The 24,949-nt window shown below is 41.0% G+C and overlaps 1 protein-coding gene across 1 annotated transcript; it reads right to left on the bottom strand.

The window, feature by feature from the left end:
- Positions 1-2,582: 2,582 nt before the first annotated feature.
- Positions 2,583-24,262, bottom strand: LOC149286809 (centrosomal protein of 104 kDa-like). Its single transcript, XM_089493642.1, has 21 exons — positions 24,150-24,262; positions 23,705-23,878; positions 23,325-23,463; positions 22,917-22,979; positions 22,362-22,438; positions 21,309-21,477; positions 20,788-20,943; positions 18,605-18,856; positions 17,984-18,187; positions 17,154-17,321; positions 14,597-14,770; positions 12,640-12,816; positions 12,128-12,334; positions 11,714-11,830; positions 11,532-11,565; positions 11,147-11,228; positions 10,237-10,345; positions 9,772-9,910; positions 7,176-7,243; positions 4,062-4,152; positions 2,583-2,653 (listed from the first exon to the last, which is right to left on the bottom strand). Exons 1-21 carry the CDS (start codon positions 24,260-24,262, stop codon positions 2,583-2,585), a joined length of 2,784 nt encoding a protein of 927 aa, XP_089349768.1.
- Between the last annotated feature and the right edge of the window lie 687 nt (positions 24,263-24,949).

Genomic DNA, 24,949 nt, shown 5'->3' with positions numbered 1-24,949 from the left:
TATAGGCGGACCTCCAGATTTTATGGAAAGTTTGGGTGTTGTAGTCTAATTGCTCTGAGTATGTAACTCAACAATGTAAATGTGTACAAAACAAACCAACAGGACACTTCATGCTAAGTCACCACCAGAAGGGACAGTTAAACAAAGTGTGAGGGGAAAATGCACTAAAATAGACAAAATAAGTGAAATGTATTTCCTTTCACAGGAATGAACTGAATCTAGGCCTCCGAACCATATGTTCATTTTTGGCCCTACAGAAAAGTGTTTTAATTTTTTTAAAGATTTTTTTTTTTGTTGTTGAAGAATCGGGGAAAGCTGCCGTTTTTTTTTCGTTTTTTTTAATCTGGTTATACGAGTAAATCCCCCAAAAATGCCGACATGGGTGGAAATGGCTAAAATGTTGCATGTGTCGTTTCACCACAAACTGTTTCACCACAGAAACACATTTTTTTCCCGTGGGCTGAAGATATTCTAAGAAAAAGGTGATTTTTTTTTTTTTTAACTTTTGTATCTAGCTGTTCTAGATTGTGTTGTAGATGGCTATAAACCGGACCTGCAGAACTGATGTTCCAACATTTGAGAATCTTTGATGTAGACGTATAATGAGCTGATTTATCTTTCAAAGGGGCGTTAGGGTTCTACACAAGCAGAAGGGATCAACTTAACATCAAATCTGTGTAAAGAATCTTACGTGACTTTTCCTTTAATAATAGTTGCATGTTTCTAGGGCTGATCCTGAATTTTAGGAAGTATCAGCCGCTGTTATGAATGCTGTTATGAGTCCGTGTTACTATAAAGTACATGGTACGTACTTCTACATATAATGAAGAATAAGCGAACATCTAACAGATACATTGCATTAAGTTACATTTCTATGTGGCAGAAACATAGGTGAGTTTAGAACAGGGCATTTCTAAGGACAAAGCCAGCCGTCCTTCCGCATGCCAAGACTTCTGCGAAATGTTATTTCCTCTTTTTCTAACAAGCCATTTGGTGTTCCATCCAAGCGTTCTTTGTTCCTCCTATTTCATGTTCCACTCGCTATTTTCTCTCCTCTGCTTTTGTGTTGCTGTTCCTCGTTTCTTTTTTGGGGTAGTCCCATGGACCCCCCCCACATTTTTATCCTTCAGCATAATCTGCTAAAATGTATTTGCTTAATATATTAGAGAGTACAATTAATGTTATATCCAAGTGGAACAGCACCTATAAAAAAATAAAACAAAACCAGTGCGCGGCAGTTTGTGGTCTTTTAAAGGGAAGTCCCATGAAAAAAAAAAAACTCTCCTAAAACCCCACCTCTGTATTATGATTCTGTAATTACTCTGTACAGTAATAGCCCCCCAGCGTTGTATATATTGTTGGTCAGCATTGACAAAAAATATGGTTTTATATCATTTTGTGAACTCACTTTTTCTGCAGACCTGGAGGTCGTGATTGTCAGTCATGTGATATTTTGGGTGACTTTCCTGTCTCAAACACCACACTGAGCTGATGCTTTATGGCAACGTTAATAAAGTACTGTTCTGGGTGATTAAGGAATGGCTGTGTCTTGTTCACCATAGGCAGCTTGATAAGGAGTCCAGGTGTATGTCAAGTAGATCGGCTCAGATAACGGAGCGAGAACTCATACAAATATACGAAATTTAAATAAAAATTAGAAATAAAATAAACAATCCCGAAAGGGATTTCTATCCATATTTCAATAACAATACAAAAAAAAAAAAAAAAAAGCACTTACGTCCCATTACCCTAGCGCTACATCTAAAAACGTATGTGTTTATGGTTTCAAACGAACGCTATTTTTCTGGAAGGTTGTATAATTTGTGTGGGTGCATCACGGCATTTGGTCCCTACTTTCAGGAGTATCTTGATTTTCAGAAATCGTCGCCATCTGTTCCGGACGAGCTGCCTTCTTCATTCACTCGTCACTTAGCGTCTAAGCTGTTTATATAGTAATCCTTTGCCCGGAGCGAAGTCAGATTGGATACTGCAGCTATGCACGGCTGTAAAACCGGACAAATATTTAAAGCCAATAAAAACGTTACGGTTTTATGTGCCAAAAGCCACAGAAAGCTTGTTTTATTGGTTGCTAGAGATGTTGGATATGCCAGAAGAATGGCGACATCCAACCCCTCTTAACGTTAGAAAGGTGGGTGAACTACAACACAATAAGTAAGAATGAATGAGCGTTAACTCATGTATTGCTATAGACTTGGCTTGATGGTGGGGGATGTCTGTTGACCTTTTGGCTCCCACTTCAGCAGTTCCCCTCTTTGCAGAAGATCCCAGGGAGGGAGGGAAGGAAGGTTACATATGCCTTTGGAAAGTGTGGCCCCAAAAGAAGACTGGATCTGCCATCCAAATCTCTGATCTCACCAACTGGCCCACTTATGCAACGGAAGACAGGGCCGAGCCAGCACATGCCCCATTGGATATGTAAAAAGGCACCGTGCGGACACATCGTCATCTTCCGTCGCTCTCTACACCACATTGAGGAAGGCGGCTCAGGGGAACGGCCCTGGCGTGTCAGGCCTAGGGGCAGCACCCACATTAAATACGCCACTGGATGGTACGATGGTTGCTTAGAACTCAACAAAACCTACAGCCATCCCTGCAAACAGAAAATTAAAGTGCTGCCGAATGTCGGCACAAACTGTGTAATACGGACAATTTTTAGACAATAGAAAAGAAAAATAAAGTAGACAACAATTTCAAAAATATGTGATTATTTAGTCATGGATTTACAATATACACACAAAATAAATAGTTTTTAAACAAAATCACAAATATTAAAAAGGAAGCCTTAAGCATGCATAAGTCCGATCATACACTCAGTTCCCAGGCTCCTGCATTTAAGGACGGCTTCCCTTAACATGACTTGGTAACGCATGCCATTTTTTTTTATTTTTATTCTATTTTGATAAGGTCTTGATAGCTCATGGAATTTAATTCTAGAAACCTATGTTTTTCAGTAAAAGTTTTGCTGTTATTGGGGACAAATCTTTCATGAATCAAACCGCGATTCCTAGTATGTATTCTTTGTCCCATCTCCAACGGCCTCTCGGCATCTATGATGGACCTTAAACAAAAGTTTTGTTTTTCTTAAATAACAGTCAAAAAGCTATAAAAGTAAAATGCTTAAATAAAATCTATATATTCTGTGTCTTTAGCTCTCCCTTTTTAATATATGTCCTCTGCACAGAGGTTTGTGAAGGTGTCCTCATCCACGAAGACGGCTCCCCTCACTTAAAATATTTCCCGACAAAGGAAATGTCTTCAGTCCAAGTTCTCTATTAAAAATGACTATTGCCGTAGATTATATATGGGGGTTTCCGACGTAAAAAAGAATTCACAATCAGCGACGTGGATAATCTATACTCGTGGTCCACACACTAATGGATAAAATAGAACACCAAACACAGTTTTTTTTTTTTTTAAATAAAATGTCACTAATTGACGGAGGAAGTCTGTCATCAGTGGGAATAAATTGGTTATGATTAAATAGATAAGACCTCAAAGTGCATTTATAAACCTACCGACCCCTCTTAGTGTTTATCATACCGTCGAGGGTCGAACCGATATATGTTCTACTTAATTTCAAAGACTATCGGCTGTTTTCTATCCAATCATCTCTTCGGTTGAGCTCTGGTCATAGTTTTATTTAATCCGGCTCTCGGGGCTGGGATCTTACTCCCCGCGACGGGTGCTCGTTGTTTGCCCAGCACGGGGCCGGGTTTAGTTACGGCGGATCCTCCGACTTTAACAGCCGCTGGAATTAAATAAAAAAAAAAAAAAAAAATTACGTGTGTGGGGGGGGGGGGGGGGGAAAGAACAGTAATATAAAAACACATTACCGGTTTCCAACGCCAACTGGATCCATTACGTATTCACAGAATGTATTAAAGATCCCAAAAGGGCTAGATTTAAAGACCCAAAAGACCCGTTAACGGATTTCTTCCGCAGAAAGTATCATTCTCATTGGGGCAGAAACACCTCATACCGATGGACTGGTCTTTGAAGGCGATTTTAGGGGCTGGTTATATACCAGAGGAACCACTTACCATGCGATGCCAGTTGAGTTCTTTGAAGGGCTTGCGTCCTGCGAGGGTTCGCCTTGCAGCCATCTTTTCCCATGAGATGAGATTTCCATGCCTACGATGAAACGGGAACAGCGGGTGAAGATCTGTACAGAGAGTCGCCTTTGTAGGGTGTATATAATTGATATTAAATTTTAACATTGCTCACTCGACGAGTGATATGTTTTGTAAGGGGCAGAGTAAAACAAAGTTAAAATGAGAAAAGTAAGATTTATTTTAATTTAAAAAATTAACTGCATTTTTAGAAAACACGTAAAAGGGCCGGTTTGGTGTCCCTGGCACCCCACTAAAGAGAAATCCATATTAAAAGTGCTATTAAAAAAATTAAAGCTCTTATCAATACAGAAGAGGCAGCCCTACAGCTGCAGCTGCCCTCTTCTTCTCTATGGTCTGTCATTACTTGCCACGGATCGGTTGCTAGAAGTGCTCCCAATAAAATCAACGGCATCATTTTTAACACATGCGGACGGGGGTCTGAATAGATCACAGAGCCAGTGCTGGCAATTTAACCCCTTAATGGGTTGTCCTTAAACCCATTAAAAACAATGCACTGTCATGAAGGGGTTAAAGGGAGCTTGCGACTATTACATGCATTAAAGGGCTCATGATTGCTGGTTTCTCCTTTCCAATAACTGCAGTAACCACACATAACCCAAAGGTGTTTTAGGTTCCCCTTTATATTTGGTTATAAAGGAATATGATTTTTAACCAAATCCCATACTGACAACTTCTCTTCCCCACGATCTGTATGTCTGTTAACTCGGAGGAAGGCTTTAGGAGGACTTGAAGGAGGAACGGGAATCGCATAAGCTTTGTATTTCATGTTGTAACATTTTGAAACGTAACCAGCGCCAACACCCCAATCGGGCACATTTATTCAATTGAATTCTGGCACTGGGAGGCATTTTGGGGCAAAGCGCGCATTAGATCGTTGTTGATACAAAACACAGTGAAATAACTGGGTGGACGCGAAGACGCTGTTTATACTTCCAAGCAGGCGAGGCCCTCTGCTAATGAAAACGGACAAGTAACAGGTTGGGAGTTTGGAAGAAACCGAACATTAAACCAGCTGCTTCGTGCTGGGACTGCAGACCATTAAAGGGGAAAACCACACAAAACTTCAAAAATATTAAACGTATGATTTTGTGCCGACTTGGTTAGTTCTCCATTGTCTGTCCATGCGGGTCCCAATTTATATATGCTTCCAGTAAGCATAGAGGTTCCAAATAATATTGGAAAAAAAAATAAAAAAAATGGTCTTATCGCCATAGCAACCAATGAAATGTTTTTTTTCCCCCCCTAACTGGACCATTTTTGTTTGTTGCTACGGTGTTAAGACCGCCAAAAGAGGATCCGTCGGACGCATTGAACGGAGGATCCGGAAATCCTCGCCAAGAGTCTCGAGGAGCTGCTTTTATAATTAATGAAACTGAACGCAGTTTGAGATAAAAGCAGGGGCATCATCCTCAAAATGTCTCGGCACAATGATCATTAAAATATCTAAGCTAGGAAGAGCTGTCGTCTGCGCCATTGCGTCACAAGTGGACATTTCGCGTTCTCCCGAGGATCGGCGTTTCCACAGGAGGTTCCACTTTCTGCCCCAACGGACATGAAGAAGAAGAGCGTGGGCACAATTCACACGGGGGCATAAACCCTAGGACCGGCCCTGGGTAACAGGTTTAAAACGTAAACGTTAAAGGGTAGTAAGAACATGGAGTGATCTTCCCATGCGAACAGGGTGAGGGAGAGTTAAGGAGCTAAACCAGAAAATGCTGGGGACATCCGAAACTCCCCCAAAGTACAAGTAATTCGAAGGTTTAGATACACCGATCAGATAAGCGCATGGCTTCCTATCTGTAATCATAAACTCTGAATTATTTTTACGTTGGCGAGGGGAGCTTTAGTTTTCAAGACATTGTCAAAAAATGTGAAGCACTAAAATTTTAATTATACCGCTATTCTATCTGCAAAGCCCGGTAAGACCGGCCGTACGGACGGTATTTGGGGAACGGAGAAGGTAAAAGCGAAACGTCGCCAAGTAAACAATTAACTGAAAATCTATATTTTCTCAGAGGGCTCGTGCCCCGCGTGTCAAGGACCGCCGTTGGCTTTAAACGCTCCATCGATCTCCAGAGTCGACGTTCTACCCGTATAATCGGTACAGGAGCTGACACACGGTAACCCCCCCCCCCCAAAAAAAACCTCTTATTTTCATTAAACTTGAAGAAGAAATGACTGAAAATGAACCCGCTATCTCACTGCCAAAGACCCTCTATTTAATCTTGGGCTAGAAAAAGGACTGAAATATCACACAACAAAGAAATGTCCTTCATACAGATTTTTTTTTTTACCCAAGCGAAGACTTAAAACACGACCGCTATGCGGGAAGTCAAGCGGCGAGGGAAGGAATAGGAGCACAACATGGCTTTTATTTGAAATTATAACTGTGTCTTTTTACCACACAGCCGGCTCGGCGATATCGCTTACCGGACTTGAAATGATGAAAGAATGAACGCACCTCTATATGGTTTCTCGGGGGAACTTTGTAATTAGTCCCCATTACGTTACAATGAATGGGTACGTTGTCGGGGGGGGGGGGGCACAGACTCATAAAAGTCCCCTCAATGACCTGACTGGTTCCAGAACGTCCATTAATTTCCATGAGACAAAGTTACCCTAAGTTGGCGAACACGTGGAAAGGCCATAGGATATCTATTCTCATTTCATGCCGGTGGCTAATAATCATCCCAGTGATTACAAAATAGCCGATGTGATGCAATGTTTGTTGAATGTTTTGTACATTAAACTGGCTCTCTTAGAAGGGCGTTTGCACATAATAATTAACGTAATCAGCATGTGTTTACATCATCGGGTCTTTGTTGATATTTGAGAGAGAGATGCATGACCCTACGCGTTTTGCCGTACAAAGCCAGCTTTGTGTGACATTATTCGATTCGCTGGAATCCGTCATATAATTCATCTGGACCTTTCAGTGCAGGGTAGATGGACGGCATTGTAACGTTTGGGCTCGCTGACCCATCTTATAAATATTTCACCAATTTGTTACAGACACGTTACCTCTTCTCCAGGCGTGAAGTTTTCATGGCATAACGGACAGCGATTTGCAACCTTGTCCCCCTTAGAAGCTGTAATTGAGTTAAACAAAACCATATATTAGTAATGATATAAAATTATCGGCAAAGAATGCATTGAAAACAATAAAAAAACAAGAACAAATAAGACCAACCAGCGGCAAATCCTTCAGAAGAACATTTAAGTTTTTGGGTCAACAGACATGGGGGGGGGCTCGCAAAATAGTTCTTCTGTAACTCAGTAGGTTAAAGGACAACTCAATGGATAACCTCATGGAAAGAGCAGAAACATCCCCATGATTTTTATTTAATTTCTTCTGTTTTTTTGTACTGTTAATATAAGGAAAACAGATACCGTTTTACATGAGAAAATCGAGTCTTACACCAAAGGTTGATTACTTTTATTGGGCCAATGCAGAAAAAGACGAAGAGTCTCATATAATTTGAGGAGTTTGGAGGTTCCCTCAAGATGAACGATTCCTTCCAAAGAACCGGCATCTTGAGGTCCCGAAAGCTTCGCTGTTTTTGGCTTAATAAAAACGTTATCATGGTCTAGTACAGACTCCATCTTGTTAATATAAAATCGTTAATAGGAGCCAACTCATTTATCCCCCAAAAAGAAAAAAAATCTTACACAACAATAATGGAACCCACCAGCCCCGTTGGCGAAAGAAATCTTGTAACAACTTAATATACGTTGAAAGGGAGCAGCTTATATATAAATGGGGTTTCCAACGGACCGTGGACGGTGGCCAATCATCTTCTTTTAGAGACACGCAGCTGGTGTAGACACTTTCGGTAAACGGACGCACCCAGACCTCGGTGAATTTAGTCACCAACAAAACTTTAGGAATTTGGAATTCAGGCCATTAAGCTGAACAGACATCGGGAAACTCTTGGACAACGGAGTAAAGAGACACGCCTGTGTTTAGTGTACGAGAGGTGGAAGCGCTTCAGGGTGTGGGGGTCCTATTCTCCTGCCAGCTGTAGGCACGTTAGGAACAAACTTGGCTCCAACCCGTTGCTTTTCTTTTATGACCTTCGCTGTGGCCAAAGTGATTCATACGACAAGGCTTAGAACAGAAGAAAAGAATCAAACGGAGCTGACAGTTCTACGAGCGAAGACAAAGGCCTGCACTGTTCTAATGTGTTAAGTGCTCCTTCCATTGGGCTTTATGAAGTCACGTAGAGTTTGAGGATCTGCAGACTTTAAGCGTTGACATGAATGCAGGGGAAAAAATAAGAACTTGTAAGCTAGAAAACGGACTTACTTTGGAGACTTAGAGAAATTTTTTCTACATAAATAAGTTAAATTATATAACAGAATGTTCTAAAATAAAATGGCAAAGGGCTTCTCTGCAGTTATAGATATTGAGATCCCATCTCTCTCTTCTTTCCTCCAAGCCAAACATCTAGGGAAAGAGATAGAACTAGTTGAGAACCTGAGGAAGGAGCTCAACTATTCTATGATTTTATTGGAATCATTTTCTCCAAGCTAAAAGATCCCTTGTTCTTCCCTGATAAATTGTTTGAAGGATAAAAATTACCATTTTAGTCGTCCTTCTCTGAACTCTGACCAGTTCCGGAGACCTTAGATAGAACTGTACACAATCCTCTAGGTGAAGTCTGGCCAGAGATCTGTAAAGTGGCAGAACCTTTCCCCCTCTTCCCACTATTAATGCCTCTTTATTTACAACCCAGCACCCTGCTTACTAAACCAAACACAAGATTACCTGTCCCCAATCACTCGGCCCTGGAAGAAACCCACAGAAAATCCTTCCAACAAAATCACAGACTATTTGAGCTCCTTCTTCAGGTTCTCATCTAGTTCTATCCCTTCCCCTAGACCGAGGAACTCTCTACATTTCATTAAGGTTTGAATGTCTGGATGGTGGCCTACGTGGCAGAAATGAGCAATGTTACCCATGGCCAGGGCTCATCTAAACCCAATGATTCATTCAAGCCAGTGCTGATCAAGCATTATGGGGAGAATAGATGAACAGCAGTTGGAGATCTGCCCCGGCCTCCAGTTATATTATCGACCCGGCAGAGATCGTAAACGTTAATGGGATATCGGCATCAGACAGTGGCGTTTCTCAACACCATAACCAAAAGGATGATTGCGACCGGATACAGAACACTTAGATTAGAATAGGCTGCGATCTTTCATACATGCTGAATGTAACATTGTGGTCGCTTTAAAGTTACTAAGGGTGTGGGTGAAGTCTGCTAGTTACAGACAGATCGGATTCTTGAATCAGAGGAGACTCAGCCTTTTTCTTTGGAGTTTTTATCTAATCAACGATGACAGAATACGGTACTAATGTACGAAGGGGTTATCCACTTAGTCCAATGTGGGCTCGCATTGCAATCACACGGCTGCACCACATCACCCAAGAAAAAAAACAACCGCTAAGTTCATTTTTGTAGGGCATTTGTTCTATTAACTGAAAAATGATGATAAACGCCCATGACTATGTGTTTCCCATCAAAGTGTCCGCCGTCTATTTGGATAGCTTCAAAAGCTCATGGCTACACCAATGACCCTTTACTGAACCGCGTCGTAACGTTAACATACTTACGGTTACAGGACTTGGCTTTTAGATGCTCTGTAAGCACTTCTTTGAAAATGGCTTCGGAGCAGCGCTGGCATTTGCCAAATAATTCTTTCTGATCGCATTCGGTTAAGAGGTGGTCCATCAGGCTCGCGATTTCAACAACCTGGAAGAAATTACACTATTACTGCAAAAATAATGGAAAAAGAAAACTGCGATCAAAAAACTGCTGGTGCCCAAAGGTCGTTTTGCACAATAGGCATTGATCTCAGATGTCAATTCAACCAAGCTTAAAATGTAAGAAACACTCAAAAAAAAATTATACAAAATGATGTCACTAAAGTGAACTTTCTTCTATAGATAAACCACGATTCACTGACATCTGTAAAAGCTTGAAAGAAGCAAAGCCATAGCGCGAGGTATAACTGGTTAATAGGCAAATGGAAGGAAAAAAGTATGAAATAAATAGATTTTACTAGTTTCTTCAGTTACCTGTTTGCATTGCTCGCATCTTTTCAGCATGGGGCAATGTTTCCAGTAATGTAGATCCAAGCCTTCCTCGTTAAAGGATTCGTCTCTCTCCCCACAAAATATACATAAGCTACAAAAAAGATAATGTAAGGCCGCGTAAACAATTACCATTTACAAAGGTCTGAAAGGATATGCAGCTGCTCACCATGCAATTACAAAAGGTAGGTTTACCTGGCTGGCTACAGTAAAGCTACCCATGAAGACCTGGACAATGGGGCAATCGTAACAAACGCAACCTGCCCATATACCCCAGTCCCAACGTGTCAAGTATTTTCAAATAACAGCAACAGCTGGCAAACTTTGGAGGATATCTCTACATGTTCTGTAATGTATGCAATTCTGCTTCCAAGTTTTTTTTTGTTTTTTTAAATTGACTTATTGCTATGGCAACTGCTGGAATCTCCCTGCTGACTGGACCACTCCATTGGCTACTATGGCCACAAGACCTCTTTCCAATCCTTTGAACCAAAATTGCTCTATAGAAATAACCCCCATCGTGTCAGAAATCTGGTATAAAGGAACAAAAAGGTAAGGATGGGATCCATCAGCGAACATCTCAGGTTTTAGGAGCCTCCAAGCAGAACGTTCTTGGTGGAACGTGTTTGCAGAAAGCTGGCTCAGTAGATGACACAGATGCATCGGTTTTTAACTTGAAGCAATATTTCTTTTGTGTGTTGTAAATAAATTCTGATCTCAGCGTCTACCTTTCTGATGTATTTTAGCATCTGCACCACCTTCTCTGCTCATTGTTCCTGCTGCATGGACAGCTCTAGGCTATATCTCCCGCACGCAAAGCTAATTACCCCAGAGACATATACCCCTGTCCGCTTAATTACTTTTAACAGAATATTGTATATAAAACTTTACTTACTTATCCAAGTAATTTGTCCCCGAAGAATGGCGGTCAGAGGCTTCTGTATTAGGAGACAATGTTGCCTTTTTGCCACGTTCATCTTAAAAATAAAACATGAAAATAAACTATTAGGGACATTACATTTATTTCTAAAGTGCCGGCAGATTCCGCAGCGCGGCTTAAATATTACATGCGACGTGGGCGTTGGGTTTGAAGGCTCTGCTTCTCTGAAAAACAGAATGTATCTTTAAATAATTAAGGCTGTTGACTCACGGTCTACTTTGGTCAAAATCAACACCATTATTTGCACGGTTTAGATCTGCTTCTCAGCTCTCTAATTATAAATCAAAAAAGGTATGTAAAATGTAACTAGGGTCAGATGATACATAATAAGTAGACTTACCATTTTTGGTTTTATTCATATTGGCATCTTTTGTCTAAAAAGAAATACATAAATAAATAGATATGCAAATTAGGCAGACGTTAAAAGGTCCAAAATGGAGAGATTAGGCTCCTCTCTCATAAGGAAGCTCCCGGGTACGACATATAACGCACGGAGGCCTCCGTATACAAGGATGTCCTTACCTTCCCAGACAGCGCTCCTGCTTGCATCTCCTTCAGGGCTGCCAGCTGTTCTTGGAGTGCTCGGATCTCTTCTTTTTTTTGCCTTTCCGCCTCTTCTGCGAGTGCCTTTTTCTGGGCCTAGTAACGATATTTAGAATTTTATGTTTTTTACCCAATGTGGGTTTTTTTTTTTACATTGGGAGAGTAAAAAGATTTTGGGTTCCGAGTAGGGTTTGTCTCTCATAAAACAGGGACAGCTGGGAGATACGAAAGCGCCTACAGCTACCGAACACGCCAACATTGGATTCCATCGGTTAGATGGGCCATGATTTATTATTTTTAACAATATACTGGTCATAGCGGGAGGAAAAGCAGAGGAGGCTACGCATGCTGAAAAGGGACTTTACCGGATTCAATCACACAAGCGTTACGCACCTTGAGTTCTGCATCTGTGGGTCTCCCATCAATTTTGGCAAAGCCATCGAAGAGAGTTTTGTATAAGATATTTCTCCGCGTGTTGGAGTCATCGGTCGGCATGTATCCCAGCACTTGGCTCCGATGCTGCTTGTATAGGTAGAGAATCATCCGGACAGCTTTATCCCGCACTTCTGACGTTGTGTATTCCAGGGCGCCTATTGCAAGCTGAGAGTGTGTTTTTTCGGTTAGACATAAAAAGTTATTAATTATATTATCTAGGAATGAAAAGCCAATGATGGAAAGTTTCTTTAAAAACATAGAGCAGATCAGACCCATTCGGCCCATCTAGTCTACCCATTTTTACCAAAGTACTCGTCTTAGATTCAGGAGCCATATGCCTATCCCATGCATGTTTAAATCCCCTCACTGGATTAGCCCTTACCACTTATGCTAGACAGATGTTCCATGTATCTAGCACCCTCTCTGAGAACTTCCTTACATTACATCCGAACCTCAGATTTTCGTCTTACCTTCATGACGTTGTCCACAGTAAATCCAGAATTTTCCACCCCCAACTCTGCGATCAAGGTGTCCACCAACTCCATTTGACTCAAGGCCAGGCGAGAAGGCAACGTTGCCTTCAGCGGTTGAACCAAATGAACCGGAATGATTTGCAGGGGTTTAACTTCTTTAAAAAGGGCCATTTCCTAGACAAAAAAAAATGGCATTAGTATAATGGTGACCATGGTCACAATACATCTCCTGGATCATTGAGAACATAAAGCAATCAGTCTGATCAAACACAGCCGCTCCTTACAATTACGCTCAAAAAAAGCCACTTTTTTGGATTGGTTTACTTGGCTTTTCTTCAAAACCTTCTGGAGCCTTCAAAAGCTAATCCTCAGAAGACGTGAATTGGAGTTTTAGATGTCAGAAGCTATAACTTTCTGGCGCTTGATGCCGAGACCGCAGAAGAAAGCATTAGCTTAACATAGTTTTAGAAGTACTAATGTACTGGATGCCCCAGTGGAACCGTTAAAGGGGCAGTTTACTCACCCCGACAGCCCCAGTATAGAAGAATACATATTATGGGGGGAAATGCATATAGGGTATTGCATGAGAAACCATGCATATTTAAAGAGACCTCTCAGCTATCACATGCATTAAAGGGAATATGATGGTTGGAAAGTCATTCAATTAAATGCAATGAAGCCACGGATCGGTTTTGATCTATACATTTCTCTATTGATGATTACATCGCAGCAAATCCCTGGCAATTCGATGGCTTACCTGGTCTGGAGAGCAAAGGGTTAAAAGAACGAAATGCCGCTAGGGCCTCGTTTTGATATTAAAAACAGGACTAAAGAAAATGTACGTTAAAGATTTCATTAAGGCTTTTTTTTTTTTTTAATGTCTGGGTAAGTGCAGCATGTCATGTCTAACTCACACAAAAGTGTATCTGTAATGCTTTTCACGATTTCCGTTTGAGTGTACGATTACGAACGCCTTGTGCCAGAGCCAAGAGCTGCTTATGAAATAATCACGGACCGCCGGGAAACAAACGAAAAAGGGGGGGGCTCAAGGTTTCACAAAGGAGCTCTTTAACTCTTTAGACGCGTCTCTCTCAGACCCCATTTTCGCCTGTTAAAGGGCTGCGTGGACTCGGAGTTTACCTGATCGGTCCCCAGGCGGCAACGAGTGCGCAACCACAAAGCGTTACTGTTCCAGTATAGCTTATCCGGCCGCGTATCGCAGAGCCGGGTCCGTTTGGGTAGCTGCTGTGAACACCTATTTGGTGGAGAACAAGGCGTGTATTGTTCATACTAAAAAGCTGGAAGAATTTGCTTTTTAATGTTATATTTACATCACGGTATTTATGTTGGTGTATCCGTGAGCACTAGGTTCTGTGTTTATTTAACATGGGATGCAAGTTCACTAACGCAGCAAACACAACCCCACATTGATTTAACGCCAACGTGTTTTGGGCTCGGTGGATGGGATACAGAATTTCACAGAAACATCGCTTTGGAGTGACCGAGCTTCAGCAGATCTGTTCCAAGTCCCACCAACTCCCGGGGATACCATGAAAAACCTAGCAGAGGGTAGTAGAAAAGTGGAACAGCCTTCCATCAGAACTAGAAGAGGTTAATACAGCAAGGGGATTTAAACACGCATGGGATAGGCATATGGCTCCTGAATCTAAGATGAAACAATTCAATATTTTAATATATGAGCCATTTGGTTATTTTAACGAGTCACTGCATGGAATCTTCATATTGGGCTATTAAAGGGTTAAAATATTTTAAGACTCTCAGGTTCAGCTCATTTAGAAAGCTCTATACACACACACACACACACTATACACACATATATAAAAAATCCAAAATGAGAAACTGTATTGTATTAAACAATTATTCAAAATAGTTTGAATGGATTTCATTCGCGTAATAATAGGCGAGTGTTTCGTGCCATTGTTCGTCATCGTACCTGGATGAAGTTGGAGGCGATTAACCTGTACCGCGTGGCAGAGTCTCCGGTGCGGGACAGCAGGTCTGGAAGGGGTTTCTCCACGCAGTGAGTGGTTTCGGATTTGCCCAGCTTGTGTTTCGGGATGTAATGAGTGATGATCATCTTCAAAAGTCTTAATGAAGCTTGGAAAACCTAATTAAAAGAAGACGCAACAACGATTAATCCCTTATGCGGTGACAGCGAAGTGCAACGCCACCAATACATGCCAGAGGGAGAAATAAAATACGGAGCAGCGTCCATCAAACAAACCGCTTCATGCTTCATTTTATTGATTCAGTAAAAAGTTATTATCTGTAAGGCCTCAATAAATGCCACACCAGTATGGGGACAGTATACATCACCGATCAAAATGGCGTCAATTAATTGTTCTCATGGAAAACAAGGGACATTTCTGGCTGTAACATAATTGTGAAAGAGTTTCTAACGATCAATTAGCCTTTTAAACTTAAACTTGGATCAGCGAACACAACGTGCCACTGGAACACAGGAGTGATGGGAGTGATAAAGGGCCATTGGAACCCAGGAGTGATGGGAGTGATAAAGGGCCACTGGAACACAGGAGTGATGGGAGTGATAAATGGCCTCTGTACGGCTATGAAGAGATTCCATTAAAACTTAGCCGTTCCCAGCTACAATAGTCATTTCCAACATTAACCCCGTCTGCGCTGGATTTCTGATCCAATTTGTGTTATTTTAATGGACAAAAATGTGCTTTTCTCATCAACAAGGACATTTCTAAGTGACCCCAAACTCCTGAACAGTAGTGAACATACTCTCCCTTAAACAAGCCCTCCAATAAATATAAATACATAAAAAAAAAAAAAGACTTTAATATCTTAAGGCATCATTAGTTTATTTATTGTTTGTTGGAATTACTGCCATAATAATACTAACGAAGATGAAGAGTTCATTAAAGAATAAAATGTAAAATGTATTGATGTACGATTTGAGGAGGAAATAAGAGCGACCTTCCATGTGAATTTTTGTACGGCGAGTAATTATATATCGTAAAAGCAGAACCCGGCTTAAGTGTACCCTGCTGCGTGTGCGTACGCCAGGCTCCCGTGCCAGGCATGGCGACCCGCGTCTAACGTCCTCGCTGTGATATCACCCGGGGGGATCGTCAAAGAACTTTCACACATCCAAGAGGCTAAAGCAACATTAGCTGAACACGTCAAGAGAAACGCCGATTCAGACAGATCCGTCGATAGATCAATGTTTATGATGGAAACTTTGAATGGTGAATTATAAAAAATAAAAGAAGTTTTGCGGTAAGCGTAGTCGAGCTTAAAGAGACGCCTCGCCGTTCACGTCTGCTTTGGAGCGCTTTCTTCCCGTAAGCAGCTGTGGCCAATTAAGATATCATCTTCGTTAAACCAACGCCGGGCTTTTTTTTCCTTCGCGGGATGATGTATTTTCCACTAGCGAGTACATTACGCTGCCCCCGTCTATACATTCATTGTTCCTGGCCTCCGCGTAGGACTCCTTTCCAGAAACGCAGAGGAAATTACAAGGGCCGTGGAATCTTAGAGCCCTTTGTGTTTGTGGGTACGCCGACCCTCCGCAGAGACGCGAGACGCGTTACGAGGGACCCATCGAGCGGAGCTTCCAAATGGCTGAGCACAATGCCCGGTTTGAGAATTTATTGTTTTAATTAGTCACTCGCACTCATTAAAGTCACTTTGGCAGCATCGCTCTGGAAAGTAGAACCAGGATGTTGTCCAACTGGTTTCACATCAGCGAGGGATATCCAGATATTCCAAGCCGGCTTTATTTATCGCTAACTGATCCAAAAAACAATTGCCAGCAAAAAAATAAATAAACTGCCAGCGTAGAGAAAAATCCTAGTAAGTTAACCCGGTGTATACGCCGATACATAGCAGATCGGCCCCCATTCCTGCAAGCTGTACATGCCGAGGTCCCTTAGTCTTTCCTGAAAACCTTCTTGGCTTAATTTAACCCTTTGACATATTTGAATGTACATATGATGTCTCGCTCTTCACAGCACTTTAATATGCTGGGCACTATATTGGGCAGTAAATTGTCCCTTTTCAAAATAAAATAAATAAATAATAATAAAAAATGTATATAAGGTGCTGAAGAGCATTATGTAGACTTTACCCCAAGGCAGAAACTTCCATGGCCCAGGGGAAACGCGCTGGGGCATTCTACCAACTTCCAGACGCAGTTTAGACTTTTCTACCCTTAGTCACGTGTGTCGACACAAGAGGTCATCACATATGTGGCTCTAGAAGATGGGAATAAATATCTCAAACAGTCCTATAGCATGAAATGTATGGACTGAGATGAGAGGGCTGGACAGGGGCTTATTCCAGCACAAAACTGTTAAATAATGTTTCCCAGCATCTCTGAGACTTCAGATTACATTAGGCTTGTTTTCCTTACAGTAACAGACTGCATGATTGTACCAGGCATTACTAAGAAACATAAAAATAATATTTACAATGTTATGCCATAAAAGCATATAAAAATGCCATTAACAGGCAGCACTCACCGAGGTCACTTTGTCTTTGATGGCGCGACGGACAAGGAATATCGCAGCGCGGAGCATGGTTTTCAAGTCGTCCTTTGATGTCTCGCTGGGTATTTCTGACAGTTTCTTGTACACCGCGAGTAAAGCGTCTTCTCTGTAGGACCAAGTCTTGGAATAAGCTCCAGCGACCTAAGAAGAAGAAATCTCAGGATTAGCGCACTCGTCGAGCTTCAAGGAAGAACATGAAACCATCTTCTCGGAATAGGATTTTCACCTTTGCAGATAATAACTCAAGACTTTTTATTTTGATCCGTTAATAGACCCCGCGCAGGAAAGTTAATGAGGGACTTGAGAGAAAGAATAAAGAATACAATTGTAAGTTAGATGCAGGGGCATCAAGGAGCCCATGTGTCCTCGCAATCACAACCACATGATGATGGGTCTATTCCTGCATCATGGGAATTGTAGTGCATCATAAACATCTGCTGCACAGAGAGACACCTGCCAGAATTAACCCTGGAGACCACCGCCGTGGAGGCATCTCCTGCAGGTCTGATTGCAGAACTACAGCTAAATGTTGGGAAACGCATAGCTGCCTTAAGAAGATAAAGACGCAAACTTCTGCTCTTATTGGGGGGTTTCTGATCCTGACCCTTTGTGTTGACAGCAGTAGGCATCGCAATCAATAAGCTGCCATAAAAACCTCTGACATTTAATCACGCAAGCCTCTGTGCTCATAAGAGGGTGTTTTTTTAGGAATACGGACCTATACGTAGTTAGTGCATTTCCAAACCTGTCCATAATAAGCCCACTACCGTGCTCCTATCACGCAGGACTCCACCGGCACTTACTAAAGCTTCGCCAAACACTTCGATGGCAAAGGAGGCCTCTCTCAGAGCCTTCTCGGTTAACGGCTCTGGTTCCCCGGTGATTTTGGTCCTTGGGGTATCTACAGCCGTCTCCTCGATGGACTCAGGTTCAAGATAAGTAAATGCCTCGTCTTTGCTTTTCCTCTGGGCTGGAAGAGGCCGCTCATCGTAGGGCAACGCTTCAATCTAAACAGCGGTACGTGGAGACCAAAGACAAATAGTTACTAAAACCTTCATGTGTTACGCTACATAATCTTACAAAAATGTTAACATCTCCGCAAACATATGTTTAAACTCAATTTCCCTCGTGTTCTCGTTCAACTCCCGTTGGCTCCCTCCTGACCTAGTTTAACCTGTGTCCATTTGTTCAAGTAAAAACACAAGAAATGCAAACATGAATAATTAAGGGGTATAACTACAAAAGTATAACGTTGCTAACAGAATTTTCTATATTTTATTAAATAAAAAAAAATATGATCAGTGGACATGGTCTTCTGTGCTTTAATAACATATATATTTATATATATATATATATATATATATATATATATATATATATACATATACATATATACACACACATACATATACACACACACTTACATTTATGTTTGGGGAGGCTGCCACCGCAGATGGAGCTGGAGGAGGAGGAGGAGGAGAAGGAGAACGGTGTTGTTGTACTGGCTTTGGTGAAGACATCTTTGGAGGCTTCTCTGTCGCGATTTGCCGCTCTCTCTTAGCTCTCCTCTCTATGGTTTTGTCCTGGCCTGGCGGGGGCGAAGTTGCGTTTTTCCGCAGCTGTGGGCTGGTTGGACTCTCCAGTGGATCGAGAGACAACTCGGGGCCCCGTCGTATCTAGTATGAAGGGAGAAACTAAGCCTGAGAACTGGAGGAAGACGGCAAAGAAACCGTTACAACTATATACATATGTTATAGTATCCCGAGTGACAAGTCATCACAAGATGCATGGGACCATCAGAACGTCCCCAGATCCCACCAATGCACAACGACACCGACGAATATTTAGACTGAATATCAAGTTGTGCTTCCTGGGGTCACTCAAACATATTAATATTTAGTTACCATTTGGCAAAATTGTTTCAATAAATGAATAATCTTTATACTTCCCGACCCAAAAGGGTGTATGTGGTTTTACCTCATCCTTCCTTTAACTGAAAAGTTTAAGGAAGGTCTTTTAAATCTGAAAGAGGCTAGACAAGGCTTTTAACTTCACTTAAAGTGTCTTAATTGCTTTTTTTTTTTTTTTTTTGCAAAATTTTCTATTTTCTTTCCATTCTGAACTCTTTTAATGTGAATCTAATCAATTATTAAGCTCCGGAAACATTTTTCATTTCTATTTCAAAACATATGGGGTTTACTGCCAGAGATGCAAACACATGTCTCTTGTTGAGTTACCATCCATAAAAATGGATGACAATGCCTTTAACAAATGGAGTATTACATTTTTTTTTATATACACCAACTTTCAAAAGTTTGGGAACACTTGGAAAAAATGTTTGCTTTTAAGAGAAAAGCAAATCTCATCCATTGAAATAACATGAAATACAGCGCAGACATTGGCTGAAAATGGCTGATTGTTCGTTGGCATACAGAGGCCTTTTATCACTCCCATCACTCCTGTGTTCCAATGACCCTTTATCACTCCCATCACTCCTGTGTTCCAATGACCCTTTATCACTCCCATCACTCCTGTGTTCCAATGGCCCTTTGTGTTCGCTAAACCAAGTTTAAAAGGCTCTTAAAAGGCTCTTGGTATTCCGTGACTCTTTGGATTGTAGGCACAGGCAGCCCACCTAGCAGCCATATTTTATTATACAATATATACATATATTTTCGTATACAATAAATCACACAGATTTTTATCTTGTTGCAGGGAACCCAGTAAATTTTCTTTTATATCTCAAGTAACATCAACAATGGAATATTTTTTGTTCAATGTACTCCTGCTTTAAAACAATGTTGCTGCTTACAATCAGGTATAGGTTACGTTGTGAATAAACATGGGTCATGAATAATTGACCTTATACGACTGATAGTCTGCCTAGTCTTTCTGCCTGTGGAATCCGGAGAGATTTTATCTGCGCTCATCGTTCGGCCCTTGTCACCAGAAAGTTATTAACGAGCTAAATGAAATCGCCGATTTTCGTTACGAGAAATCTGATCTCTGGGGCAGCGGGTGATAATTCCCCAGGAATGTCCTGTCAAAAGGAATGAAACAGCGCGCTGCCTGTTCCAAAACACTAAATCCACCACAACAGGCTTTAAAAAAAATAAATAAATAAAAAAGACAATGGTTTTATTACGGGAGCTGAATGCAACTTGATAATTCTAGCTTAAAGATTCCTTTCCACCAAACTTAGACGTAACATTATTTCATAGATGAACACACACATACATACATACATATATATATATATATATATATATATATATATATATATATATATATATAAACGTATTGTTTTATATAGCGCCATCAAATTCCGTAGCGCTGTACAATGGGTATATAAAATATATATATATATATATATATATATATATATATATATATATATATATATATATATACACATACATACACACATAAAAATTATATATACATACAGATATCTATAAATTTATAAAGCGAGCTCCCTTGGTGTAGCTCTCCCTGACTCTTCACTGTGTCCACGTGGTCAGAACATGGCACAGCACCTACAGAAGAATATATCGACACATGGATTAGTAAGAGATACGTTGTTGTAGAATGACATATGCATCCATACCAGCGCCGTATCCAGAAGATCGTGCAGCTCTAACTGTTGATACACTTTCTGCCGGTACTCCTCCATTTGTTGCTTTTTTAGCTTTGCCAAGTCATAGTCCTCTTTCTCCACTGCGCAGCGCTTTTCAACTTCGTAACGGCCAAGACGTTCACCAACCTAAAAAAAAACAAAACACATGTATTTATCTGTAGGACACGTTGGAGAAACTGTCGTTGTGGTTAAGTTGGGTAATGGTTCTGGTACCCAGTGGAAACATTTATTCCTGCTATGAAAACCACAAATCCTATTTGGTCCTTGTTCTCAAGACATGGCACAACAGCCTTTCACATGCTCTTAACACTTTATCGCGATCCATCACTATACATATTTTCTATTGCTTTAGGGTGCCTCGCCCCGGATGGTGCAATTAAATAGGTCACGCTAGCCGGCAATAAGCATACGTAAGACTGATGAGAATCATGGGAGTTGTAGTGCCAAAGCAGCTGATGCCTGCTGGCTACCCCCTGCTATGTGCGGAATACCTTTTGCAGATCAGCAATAGCTTGCTTGAGCTTCTTGGCATAGTCGTAGCGTTCATGGCGGACAGCCTCCTGTTTCTTTTCATCCAATTTGCGAATTATTTGTGCCACTTCTGGATCCTGATACATATCAAAAGCCAAGTCATCCAGCGGGGATATCGAATCTGGTTTTCTGCAGATAAAAAAAAAAAAAAAGAAATTAATAAAATAAAAAATAAAAAAGAAGGGAGATGCGAAAAGAGATAACATGTAATAAATATCACAACAATCACATGGGAAAAAAATAAAACACCACTTTGCACAACATCGTTATTACAGTTTATCCTTTTGATACAGTAATAATAATCATGATGTACACAATTCAGCCTCATTTATAACCAGTCACCTATATTTAAGTATTCTCTAGCAGAGAATCTCTTCTCTATGTCACAAAATAAATCAATTAGCGTAAAAGGTAAATACATTGTTTCCTTTCTAAACTTTCTAACAGTAGGGTTCTGACAGCGCATGTGCTCCCCCCAGTGGCCATCTGCCAAACTGACACAATGCGGGGAATGATTCTAATTCTATAGCTCTGCTGAAATATATAATACATATACATATATATATATATATATATATATATATATATATATATATATATAATGATGAAGCAATGTATTCTAAGTCTTTCATATTCGTTATCTTTATACGATTTCAATAGTTACATGGTAACCCAGGTTTCTAAAAAGAAAGTGGACAGTGACACCAAACATATAAATTAATTTACTACAGCCCCCCGACTTTTTTTTCCCTACCAAATTTCACATGTATTGCTTTGTTTGGGATTGTATGATTGATAAGGAGGATGGCTTAAGGAGGAATACAGGTAAGAACTAGTGAGTATTACTGTATGTATTAAAGTTACTGTCCCAAACAGCCAGTCATTGGCAGAAAAATGAAGGCAGGCAGCACCAAGTAGTCTATTCCAACTTTACAGAAATGAAAAGACACTACAAAAGGGTTAATGTGAAGTTTTAAATGAAATTTAATACAGACCTAGTTGGTTGTTCTTACCCAATATATGACGAATCCATAGCAGGCTCCTCTGAGCTGTTTCCCAGATACTGGTCGATAAGCTTATCTCTTGTCGGCTTTGGGAACACAATGTTACACAGATTTAAAATTATTTACAAAAGGGACATACGAAGAAAGACAGAACCGGCAGACAGATCAGATTGACCTATTCAGCCCATCTAGTCTGTAAAGACCCAGACCTTAATCAGTCCTTGGTCCCATCAAAGATCCAGAACTCATCAATACCCGATGTATGATTAAATTCCATCACCCTATTAGCCTGGGAGGCTGTTCCACGTACCTACAACCATCTCAGTAAAGTAAAACTTCCTAACATTGCATCTTAGCGTCTGACCCACTAGTTCTAGATTATGGTCTTTTGCTCTAAATTCTCCTTCTCTGAAATAAACTTCCGTCTTGTACTTTGTTAAATCCATTTATGCATTTCAAATATTTCTATTGCATCTCATCTCCCTCTTGTCTTCCCTCTTCCCTGGAATAACAGAAGAAGCAGGTGTTGGGTGCATCTTATTTATGGTGTTAATAGACTCTTACCGCATTGTTCTCCTCGTCGAAGTCCACAGGGTCACCAATAATATTTATAGCAATCAGCGCAACCTTGAATAAAAACAAAGGGACACGGGGTAAATCACACTATAACACTCCATTCTGTACTGTGCTAAGCAGGTCTACACTATAGACTCCTCTTCAGATTACTTCCACAACAAAGAGGAGCCTCGGTGCACCCTGGGGACAAAACGCTGGAGAGGAGAACGCAGACAGGGAAGCCGAGTCGGGGAAGCAGAGACTGACTAGTTGCTGAAGAAGGTAGTGAGAGAGACTGAGAAAAGAACAAACAATGGCTGAAAGGCTCCCCTGTTTTCGGACATTCCTTAACTAGGACATTACTAGTGTACGCGGTTCCTTGGCATTGTGTGTATAGGTCAGCCCCGTAACACGTACCTGATTATACAGATTATATCGGTTCGCATAGTTTTTGTGAAAAATCAGCTTCAGGTATTGGCCAACTGCATCGACATACACGGACTTCAGCTCCCGCGCCTTGTAGCTTGTTTTTTCGTTATCAGATAGTGATACATAACTAAAAGAAAAAATACAGATTTTATTTCTAAGTCCATGGCGGTAATATACAGTAAAAGCAGTAGGGTGCCTTAGGGTAACATACAAACAGTAGGGTAAAAGTTAAAACTTACGAGGATTGAGCTAAGAACAGCCACCTAGTGACTAGCTGTAGTTTATACATTTGGAGATAACCCCCAAATACCAATGTTTAAGCATCACTCCCTCCTGTAACGTAAGCCAGGGTAACATTTTGCACGCACCCTAATCTTCGGAACCTTTCAGACTGATACGGGGTGAAATACTCAGGCAGGCTTTCCGAGACGTAAAACTCGATTTTGGAGGATATCATGTATTGGTGAGCAAGCAGCTGTAGCTTCCGAATGCGGCATCTTTCCACCATCTGAAGGACGATTTCTTGAGGGTATTGGCAAAACCTACGAGGGGGTAAACGGCAGAAGAGATACGTTAATGACGTAAATCGTCAGCAATAAGGTTAGATCCCCTTTGAAACTTCGCTGCTTTAGACGAGACGGAGATGCTAGTAATAGATCGCGTCACGGGATTAATCTAGAAGCCATAGAGAAGAGAAAGACTCCTTACGAACATCCGGCTTGGTGGAGAATCACACTAAATAAAAAAAGGTTTTTATTTCTAACGTAGACAAGAAAAAACATTAGGATCAAAGCGGAAAAGTTGTTACGGTACCTTGGTGATCGCCACCCAGTAACTGTTGGCGCATGAACCATTAACTCTTTGGCACTGAAGCCATCTTCATGCCCAGAGGAGCTCACTACTACAAATCCAATCTTGTGAGGCATTTTCAAGCTCTGGAGGGATAAAGACGACGTCCGAAATTTCTTTTAGGCGTAAGGAGATAATGGAGTCGCTGCCATATGCTCCTGCGGACTGCAAACCGGATCTACGAGACAAATCCTGTTCATTCAAAAGGTTTTCAAGGAAAAGCGAGGGTTAAAAGATTGCACAAAATTAATGTAATGCTTTAATTAAACAATATGTGAAAAAATGACGTACACACTAACTTTAAAGGGGAAGTCCCACCAGGTTTTATGAATCACGGTGTAACTGTATTTCCAACTATAGTTTTCACATAGTATGACATTTGTTGCCATTCATGTATTTGCTACATGTATGCTACATTCTAGCTTTGTTACTCCAGCCCAATCTCCTAGGAAAACGCACCAAGTCCTTATCATACTGCCTTACGGTAAAAAAAGAAATTGTCCAATTGCAGGAGGGTGGTCTCACACTCTGATTATATATACCGTATATATAGTTCTGGTCTTGTTTCTCGGTAGCTTTTATTCAATAGTCACTGCAGGACACGTGTAGCACAATGCAAACCTCTAGGTCACCACGGCAGTCATGTGACATGCGGGTGATTTTGCCAATAAACCACCACGCTGAGCTAATGCTTTACGGCAATACTAATGAAGTCCTTTCCTCCATAGATCCCTTCTGAGAAATAAACGTTCTATTGTTTTACC

This window comes from Sceloporus occidentalis, unplaced genomic scaffold (genome assembly GCF_023333645.1).
Source record: "Sceloporus occidentalis isolate IW3139 unplaced genomic scaffold, rSceOcc1.0.p SCAF_66, whole genome shotgun sequence".
Classification (NCBI taxonomy): Eukaryota; Metazoa; Chordata; class Lepidosauria; order Squamata; family Phrynosomatidae; genus Sceloporus; species Sceloporus occidentalis.
The sequence above is the reverse complement of the archived record's forward strand: the minus strand, read 5'-3'. Positions and strand labels throughout refer to the sequence as shown.

Excerpts from the sequence above, each read along its gene's own strand:
- LOC149286809 (XM_089493642.1), bottom strand. The coding sequence starts at position 24,262 with ATGCCTCACAAGATTGGATTTGTAGTAGTGAGCTCCTCTGGGCATGAA. Across the intron at positions 12,335-12,639 it reads CTGTGGACAACGTCATGAAG|CTTGCAATAGGCGCCCTGGA; the intron begins GTAAGACGAAAA and ends ACACACTCTCAG. Across the intron at positions 11,831-12,127 it reads CCACAGATGCAGAACTCAAG|GCCCAGAAAAAGGCACTCGC; the intron begins GTGCGTAACGCT and ends TATCGTTACTAG.